Genomic DNA, 10,000 nt, shown 5'->3' with positions numbered 1-10,000 from the left:
GAGGAAGCTGAGATCGAGGAAGGTTCTGTGATGCAAATTAGAAAAGAGAGCGGGTTTTTTAATTCAAACATCACATTTATGGTGTCACTTTTACACCAAAAAGTTGTGCTAAACTCAGAAGAGGAAAGGAATGGACCTTCTGCATGATGGATGTTAACTGCTGCTTGATGCTAAATGGTTTGGCCCGACTCCACTGCTGTACTGAAGTCACTATGAGAACAATGGGGGCTGAACAATTAATTTACCGCATGTGGACACACACACACCTCCTTGTTCTCTCTGACTGAACTGTCACACACAATGAAACACAATGAGAACAGCACTGAGCTTTCCTTCCCCCAGCCTCTGTTCTCTAACCAAAAGCATCCAGACCTCCTGCTCAGAGGAGCCTCCATCCTGCCACTCATCTCCAACACCAACCTGTTCTGCCTGCTCATAAATACCCCCACCACCACTCCCCGACTCAGTCATCCCCAGGGACGTCTCGTCACACTCCTCATCTCCTCTCTGATGAAATGCAGAACAATAAAAAGCTGCACTCACATGTCTGTAGCCCTGAGAAATGTCTCCCTGCACGTCACCCGCTGCTGCTCCACATCCGGCCGGACACAACTTCCTACAGCAGGAGACAACAATAAAGTAGCTGCTTACATGTTGGCTAATTATAGCACATATGCACACACACCTGCTCTTATGCGCGCACACACACACACACACACAGATAAGGTGACGAGAGTATCAACAAGAGCCAGGTAGTTCATTTAGGTGTTTGGAGAAAGAAAGAGAGAGAGAGAGAGAGAAAGAGAAAGAGAAAGAGAAGGATCAGACAGACAGACAGACAGACAGACAGACAGACAGAAAGAAAGAAAGAAAGAAAGAAAAGAAATGAAAGGGGGACAGAGACAGAGCAAGATGGAGAGAGACAGAAAGAGATGGAGAGAGACTGGAAAAAGGCCAGACAGAGAAAGAAGAAATCACAAACCAGAGTAAAATGGTGTGACAGTAATGGTTTAAGTTTGTTATTTATTTATTTTCCCTCGCTGTAACCCATGTTACGTTAAAGTAGAAGCCTCCTTCCTACTAAAAGTTATTCCATAAATGATGTGTTTATCCAGAACCTTCCTGCTACATTAGGAGACCCAAAGGCCATTAGGATGTAAAGTAAACTGAGGGAGCTTGGGATCTGTTTAATAAATAGTAAATCAGTTACCTGTAGTGAGGAAGGAAGAAATGGCTGCCTTTGTCTGTGCATGTCAGCAACTCTGAGGAGGAAAAGCACAGGAGGGACACAAACACAATGAGGGACAATATGAGAAGCTCAGAAATGTCGCCTCAGCGGAAAACCAAGGGTATCTCAACAAACAGCAGGACACACACACAAACAGGCATCACAACAGGATGAACAGCCTGCTTCCTTTTACCACATCTGGGTTAAAAACACCTACACACACACACACACACAGATAAATCTTGGGAGTGGATATGTCACATCGGGGTGAGAGTGGTGTGTTATGTCAGGGCATGCTGAATGAAGAGATGGTGAGGACATGCCGAGGCTTAGTCTGACTTAACAAGTGGAACCTGCTTCAAGATCCAATTAAAAGTGGGGAGGAAAAAACAACAACAACAACAACAACAATAGTGGACACCATGTGCTGTGTTTCAGCAAATTGGATCAGTTTTGTTTCACATAAGTAAACAAAAAGAAAAAAAATATATATTGGGACTGAAAATGTACTTAGAATACATTAGACGATCATATAATACTATACACAATTCGCTGAAAGTATTTCTACAGTTTGGCTCTCCAAAATAAATAAATAAATAAATATATAAATAAATAAATAAATAATTTTAAAAAAAGATACACTTCCTGCAACTGAGTCAATTCAGAGTCGAATCACTTTCTCAGTGCAAGTGATTCAGTTGGCGGAACGCACCCTCAGAGCAATTTGTTTCGGTCCTGAATGTGACTGCTGTGTCATCATGTGCCTAAACAACCACAGCATGGAGGAGGAGAACAGACTGAACAATGCATATGTGAAGTGTGTGAGAGGGTGAAAGACGTCTGGCCTACCTGTGTGGTTCACGGTGCTGTAGGAAAGCCGGAAGCCTCTGTCTGAGGAGTGACGGCTGGAGCGGAAGCTCACTGTGAGCTCGCTGGCGTCGGTGTAAAGCGGCTGGCCGGTCGGCGTGGGGTGAGATTTCGTCTCTCCACAATATTGCCAGTACACTAACACACAACACAGAGTTAGAAATGGTATCCTCCCTCCAACATGTCCATGTCATGTTATCATAGGAGATCACAATGTCACTGGGCTTGTAAGACGGCGTGGAATGCACAGACGTATACATATAGGGTATATTATATTATCTTACATGATTACAGTGGAATAAACACCAAAAGCTGCCTAGTTTTAGTATTCCTGGAGGAAAAGGATTTGCCTTTTTTTTTTTTCAACTTTATTATTAATTAACCCTAAACAATGTCAGGATAATTTCTTTCTTTTTTCTTTTTTTTAATAATTAGGGTTTATTTATTTATTTTTCTTATTTATTAGCCATAAACAGTGGGAGGGTTTTTATTTTATTTATTAGTATTAACAATGGCAGGATTTTATATTTTATTTTATTTATTAGCCATAAACAATGGCAGGATTTTTATTTTATTTATTAGCCATAAACAATGGCAGGATTTTTATTTTATTTATTAGCCATAAACAATGACAGGATTTCTATTTTATTTATTAGCCATAAACAATGGCCGGATTTTTCTTATTAGCTATAAACAATGGCAGGAATTCTTTTTAAATGTTAATTTGCCATAGATAATATCAGGATTTTTTTTTATTATTAAGTAGCCGTAAACAATGTCCAGAATGTTTGAGAAACAGGACAGTTTACAACCCTAACAAGCTGTAACTGAGCTTATCATAAAACAGCAGTACAGTAGTTGAAGTGAAGGCACCTCTGATAATCCACACACTTTCATTTTCTTAATTTAACCTCGGCCCGAGTGAAGACATTCTCAGCTTTCATCTGTGTGGCAGCACAGACAAGGGGAGACGAAGAAAAAGAAAATGTATTTGCACTCGTATCACATATTAAAATGTGTCCAGTCTGATGCTGCTGAGTCACATGTCCAGTAGCAGGTTGGTGTATTTGAAGAGTCGGTGTTTCACAGACCCCCCCCATGCAACCACATGGCTCTTCGTTTCAGTCTCCGCTTTCAGCTTTATAAAGCCCTGGCACACACCACGCCGTCACCTGAACCGTCTCTTCCTCCTAACCTTTCAGTCCGGCCATGAAATAATGAGGCGTCTTTTGTCAGGAGCAGGAGTCTGGCTGAAGGCCGGCGGAAGGAGACAATAGAGCTATAAAGAGCCGGACGTGATGTGATGTGCATCTGATATACAGTGACACGACGGTGAGCTGATGGCCTTTGAGCCGTCGCCATGAAGTATTACACATCATTATTCCTCACATCAGAGCTTTCAGCTTGAGATCAGGAGTTCATGGGTGTGTATTTCTGAATTGATTGTACTTAACAAACACTTATCTTTTTGTAGTCAACTTTAATAGAAAAATATAAATCGGTATGGCGTTTTTAACAATTATAAAAAAAAATATATATAAATCATTTTTAAATATTAAATTTAGTGTAAAATGCATTTTTTAATTTTCTGTTCCAAGTTTAAATTTCTAAATGAATTATAGAATGTATGAGAATATGTTTGAGATAACACTTTTTAAAATAAATGTATTTATTTATATAGTATTATTTACTGAATTATTTAAAATAGCCTGTATATAATAATCCTATTATACATTTTGCATAAATTATTTAGGGTATTATTTCAAAAACATTAAATAAAGATATCAGAATTAAAGTTTAAAACAAAAATTAATTGAAATTGATCGCCTTTCTAATTATTCTGATGTAATTAATGATATATTCATGGATTATAATTTATATTTACAATTTAGACGTGGTGTCTGTTTATGTTACAAATCCCATGTACTGTACATGTGTCTCATGCCTCGCTAATAAAATTCTCCTACTGTGGACTGAAACCGATCAACACCCTCAGGCAGAAACTATAGGTGGAACAACTGGTCATGTAATTCGTTCCTCATGCGCTCATGTTGTGAAACCTGGTGTGAGTAACACACATAACAATCATGTGATCCTGGTATGACTGAGGAGCGGTTCACCGGGCAATTTCCAATATCCTCTGACACGCCGGACTGAAATTTCATTTCTCTCATCAATCCGTGTCTCTGATTAAGAGCAGGTTATAGAGTACGTGATGGCATGAGACGTGATGGCTTGAGAAAAGAATAGCAGTACTTTTCATGTGACCCACATTTCTTGTTCATGTGGCCAAAAATAGAAATCAGATCAGTGACTGGTCAAACAAATCCGTACAGAATCCTTCCTATCGATGTCTTTTACCAGAATGTGGCTCTTCATCATTCTGAAAGGTAAAATCAGGCTTCTTCATGCCAAAACACTGATATTTGGATCTACCCATGATTCCGTCCATCTTCAATAAAGCTCCAGTACCAGCTGAATAGAAAATCATAGCATGATGCTACCACAACCATGCTTAACTGACCAGATCCGGATGTCTATAGACTATAGACTGCAACAGATTGTGCTCAGACTCCAGGCTCCTTATTGTACACAGGTTTCCATGTGAAGGACATCATCACCATGCGTCAGCCATTCAGGGAGCTTTTCGTTCAAACGGTCCCCAAAACCTTCCTTGGATCATGCGAGTCTGACTTGCACCACGGCACTACCGCATGAGTACAGGATTTCACACACTTTCACACCAACATGGTGCAATACTATAAACTACTGCCAAACACACAGTTTTTCCATCTTTATGACTTCCACCACACCTGGGGGAATCCCTATTTAATCTTTACACAGGGAGGACAATGCCTTAACATGTGCTGAACTCATTAACGCACCATCGGCACAACGAAGCCGTTTACATCATGGTACATTGCTCTAAAGCAATGGCAACAGCAGTGGGTCGTAAGGGGGGAAAAATGGATGTGATGAGTTTGAAAAGGTGTTCAAAGTTCTATATTCCCTGATCAGGCATAACATTATGACCACCAGCCTAATATTGTGTTGGTCCCCCATTTGCTGCCAAACCAGCCCTGACCCGTTGTGGCATGGACTCCACTAGATCCCTGAAGGTGTGCTGTGGTATCTGGCACCAAGATGTTAGCAGCAAATCCTTTAAGTCCTGTAAGTTGCAAGGTGGGGCCTCCATGGACTGGACTTGTTGGTCCAGCCCATCCCACAGATGCTGGATTGAGATCTGGGGAATTTGGAGGCCAAATCAAACACCTCAAACTTGTTGTTGTTCTCATCAAACCATTCCTGAACTATTTTTGCTTTGTGGCACGGTGCATTATCCTGCTGAAAGAGGCCACAGCCATCAGGGAATACCATTTCCATGAAAGGGTGTACATAGTCTGCAACAGTGCTGAGGTAGGTGGTACGTGTCCAAGTAACATCCACATGGATGGCAGGAGCCAAGGTTTCCCAGCAGAACATTGCCCAAAGCATGACACTGTCTCCGCCAGCTTGCCTTGTGTTGTTATTTTATGTCTGTACTATTTGAGTGTCATGAACAGCTGGTACCGAATTCCTTTTGTGTGTAAAAACATACTTGGCCAATAAACAGGACAGTTCCTAATGATTCCTAAAGATTTTAGGCAAATGACTACATCAACATGTCAGGTGTCCAATAATCTCAAAAGTCTGGAAAATCTCACAAAATCGTATCACAAGCTTCTTCCTCAACGCTTCAGTGCCATATTCTCATCACATAACATCCAGTGAAAGTAGGGGGAGATGATCATCTGGGTATATTTCAGATTCAGTGGAAACGTTGCTCTAGATCTCCAGCATTTCTTATCCATGTCACGACCACTTCAACACACTTAGCTACAAAGAAACCGTCACACAAAATGTAAAGACTTCATTTTAGCTTACCGAAAGGCGTCCCATCTTTCTCCATCAAAATCTTCAAATAGTCAGTCTGGCAGTCCACCCCCTCGATGGACACGTCTTCAAACTTTATCACGATCCTAAGGCTGCTGTGGACACGAAGCTTCCGCTCACACACCGAGCTGTTGGGATACTCCGAATAGTTCTTTGAGGACAGGAAACCACTCTGTGGACCCAGATCCGACTGGCCACAGCCATCCTCTGAGGAGAACACAGAGCAGAAGACTTTAATATGCCTACATAAATGTCAATTCAGGTTCTCTCATTGGTTAGAAGGTGGTGATGAAATTTCTAGAACAGCAGCTCAGACAGTAACAGCAGACGGAGGGCAGATCACACTGTGATATCATTCCTTACTGTTTATTTCTTTGCACGACTGGGACAATACAGTGAACTGCTCATTAGATTTGAACAATTCTTTGATATGTACTACATCAGTCTATTTAATGTAAGGAGTGTAGTCATGCATGCCCTTCGTAAAATACTGCAGTATTTCATAGACATCCTGTACACTGCAGTATTCCAAACACCTCAACATTCCATACATTTCAGTAGCACATATGCTTCAAAATTCCTGACATTTTATTATTATTTAATACACTTGGGTAGCCTGTACTCCTCAGCACCTCATACATCTCTGCTGGAATATCACAGACACATCCTTTAGGCATACTGCATACACTTCAGCAGTCTATACACTTTTTATTATTATTATTATCACCACCACACATACATTACAGCACAGTGGAATTATTTTCTTCGCATATCCCTGCTGAGGAAGTTGGGGGTCAGCGCACAAGGGTAGCTATGATGCAGTGCCCCTGGAGCAGAGAGGGTTAAGGGCCTTGCTCAGTGCTCAACAGTGGCAGCTTGACCTTCTGATCAGCAACCCAGAGCCTTAACCACTTGAACCACCACTGCCCCCATAAAGGTAACAGCTACATTGAAGTACTGGGTAAACTCTGGTACCCTGGGATTCGGTACAGCCAGTAGGCCTCAGTGTCCGGTATTGCAGTATTCCCTACACTTTGCAATAGATACACTAATGTATTTATTAAACTTCTGTTAGACTTCACTGTCCTGTACACTTGCCCTTTCCCTGCTAATAAAAATGTAAAGCTGCTTGTTAGAGAATATTGTTATTTATTTCATTTCCCTCAAACCTGCCCATACCCAAATATTCTGCTGCAGCTATTTCCAGCCTCCAGTTGTATAATTTTATTTTCCATGACTCCCACAACACACGATAAATAGGCTATGTAACCTTGGAACCAGATAAAAAAGAGATTTTTGAAATGAAACTGTTACATAACAGATGAGGCATATGCGACAAGGATGACTGAACAGATTCAACACTGAGACCTTGAATAATTCAACTGAAGAGCTGCATGTCAAAGCAACGTCGCGGCAGAACTTCCATAAGTGCGTGCCTCGTCCGAGCGGGACAAGTCGCAACACGGCGCAGACACGGCGCTCCTGGCATACACTTGGGGTTGAGCCCGGAGACGAGGAGAGTGCAGCAGCGTGGAGAGGAATGCGATTCCTCTGGAGTATTCGCAGGCTGCTCGAGATGGTCAGCTGCTGGGAGCAGAAGGTCTTCAGGATGAGCACAGGACGTGGGACAGGCTCTCACGAGTGTGTGTGTGTGGGGCACATGCACGTTCAGCACTGTTTCCCACGGCTGAAGCATCTGTAGTGGGGTTTCCATCCAACTGCAGTGGTGTAAATCTTCATCATAGCGCCTCCAGAAAAGGATTGAATTCTTCGTTCATTTGTTTCCATGTGTAATGATTTGAATACAAATTCATCCACATTCAGTCAATTCCGATCTCGAAACTCGTACCAAGAGGAGCGACACCTTTTAGTATTACGCATACGAAACATTTTATTCAGCTCTGTTCACATTGCTTGCTGCTGAGTCTTTCATAGACCGAACCGTTGAAAGGCAGCATGTTTCAGTGCTCAGGATTCCACAGGAGCTTTTCTGTGGCTTCTTTTAAAATTGCGATGCACCTTTGTGTGCATTTTTTGTGAATTGGTGGCATCGCAAGCACAGGATTCTTCTATTAAACTCCTTCCAGTGAAGACACATATACAATCTGCCAAATGCTAGTAATGCAAATGTAAAGACGTTCAATGAGAGCTGTACTCATGTTCCATGCACATGAAGCTGTCACAAAACGTCTCGAAACAAATCTGGCAATAAAAACACCACCACAAAAAAACTCCTCAGAGTTGCTTGATTTTGTGTTCGTTTCTGCAATCGCAACATCGTGAAGGTTCCTTGGATTGCAGAGTCACACTACTGGGTGGATATCGTCCAAAGAGCAGGTTCGTTATTTGTGAAAGACGTCCAGATCGTCGATTCGCGTCATCGGTTTAGCAACCCACACAAACCATACGTCGGTACCGGAGTAAATGAACACCAGTATCCCAAACTGTATTGACGTATCCGTAATCTATTAAGCACCGAAAGATCAGTAGTAGTATTACATCACTGCACTAATATAAAGCATAACAAGACAGCGTGGCATTTGGAGACATTCTTCCAGCTCTCGCACTATGGTGGAAAAACATTTCCGAGTTACTGCGCCTCCAAGCCCGGGACACAGTGCAGCTTTGAGGTTCATGTTGAGCAGGGCATAAAACTAACAGCCCATTACCTACGCTGCATTACGTCAGCCGTAGTGGACACACAGTGGCCTTTGTGGTCTCGACTAAACCCAAGCCAGACGTGCTCGTGAGCTGGTTTTAGAGGGAGAGGCCAGTGGAAAAGCACAAACAGGAAAGACACACCTGGTGGCAGGTGAGCGAGTGTTAATGTCATGAGCTAAAAAAAAAAAAAAAAAGGAAAACAGGCAGCGTGGACCACATTGTATAATAAATAACAGGAAATGGGACAGACTGAGCAGCTGAGATACAGGCGTGTGGTTAGAAATATGGAAAGGATTCAAACACCCGTTGTTGGAAAATAATCGGCGTTTGTCCGAGTTAAAGACCGTCGTGCTTCATGATTCCACTAAAAGTGGAGCGCTATTTCCAGCTCAACACCTGAATCCCCTCTGGACTCAGATGACTGAGAGTTTCACATGTTCAGGCAATGCAAAGTGCTGCTTCAGACCTGCTGCATGTTCACTGAACAAGATACAGTGAGAAAAGTCAAAGCGAGGCCATCTGGCACTGGGGGGAAAAAAATGGGTGGAAAGTTTAATGCATAGGTTAGACGGCAGGAAGTGTACAACTGCTCAACTAATTCTGTGCTTGATTAATTAATTACCCTCAATCAGCGCTGAGGGAGCTCTGAGAGATTCAGTTAGAAGTGAAGTTAAAGACCTACAAAAGCCAGAACTGATCTCTTGAATATTTATGAATTTCCATTTCTACAAAACATATCTAAATATAGAAACTGCATGGTGCACTATAGATGTATTTACTTCAAACAAACGCAGGAGAAACACGGCGGCCATCTTGCCAACTCAACGATGAAAGTTATTGACTACAACATTACATTACTACAGTACACACAAAATCGTCCTGAACATTCGTCCGGCTCTCAGATCTCAGAGCACGCAAATGACCTCCAGGCATCTTGACATGTACCAGAAAGTTCCTGGATGCCTACATTATGCTACGAAGATGTGCGAATCACGCCTTTCAGGATTCACACAACTCAGCTAGACGAGCTCAGCTCTCGAAACTGATCAGACATTCAGATCGGACTGATATAGGTTACCCTGAGCTCCGATATCACGCTCATATCAAAGTAAAAATGAAAGTTACACCAACGTGCCTAGTGGAAAATGCTGCATGGTTTGCTCAGAGTCTTGCGTTCTGTTGCAGCAAAACAAAACCAGACAAACCTGCAGCGAAATAACCGTCGTGCTTCGGCAGTGACGCCATCACGCAGTGTCAACACCAACATCTGAGACTCTAATCAGTATCACACTAAGTTTGATAAACACTAAA

At 42.1% G+C, this 10,000-nt stretch overlaps 1 protein-coding gene across 2 annotated transcripts in view; it reads right to left on the bottom strand.

Annotated features, from left to right (window-relative positions):
* dcbld1 (discoidin, CUB and LCCL domain containing 1) overlaps nt 1–10,000 on the bottom strand; it is a 32,445-nt gene that overhangs the window by 19,562 nt on the left and 2,883 nt on the right. The window contains exons 2-5 of one of the 2 annotated variants that reach the window (XM_058379457.1): nt 6,020–6,235; nt 2,078–2,233; nt 1,211–1,262; nt 544–616 (exon numbers count right to left, since the gene is read on the bottom strand). In XM_058379457.1, coding sequence (XP_058235440.1) covers nt 544–616; nt 1,211–1,262; nt 2,078–2,233; nt 6,020–6,235 — 497 coding nt within the window. The remainder of the gene's footprint in view (nt 1–543; nt 617–1,210; nt 1,263–2,077; nt 2,234–6,019; nt 6,236–10,000) is intronic. The other variant, XM_058379458.1, reaches the window with a different exon arrangement.

This window comes from Hemibagrus wyckioides, linkage group LG25 (assembly GCF_019097595.1).
Source record: "Hemibagrus wyckioides isolate EC202008001 linkage group LG25, SWU_Hwy_1.0, whole genome shotgun sequence".
NCBI classification, from domain to species: Eukaryota; Metazoa; Chordata; class Actinopteri; order Siluriformes; family Bagridae; genus Hemibagrus; species Hemibagrus wyckioides.
This window is presented reverse-complemented; position numbering and strand designations above follow the sequence as displayed.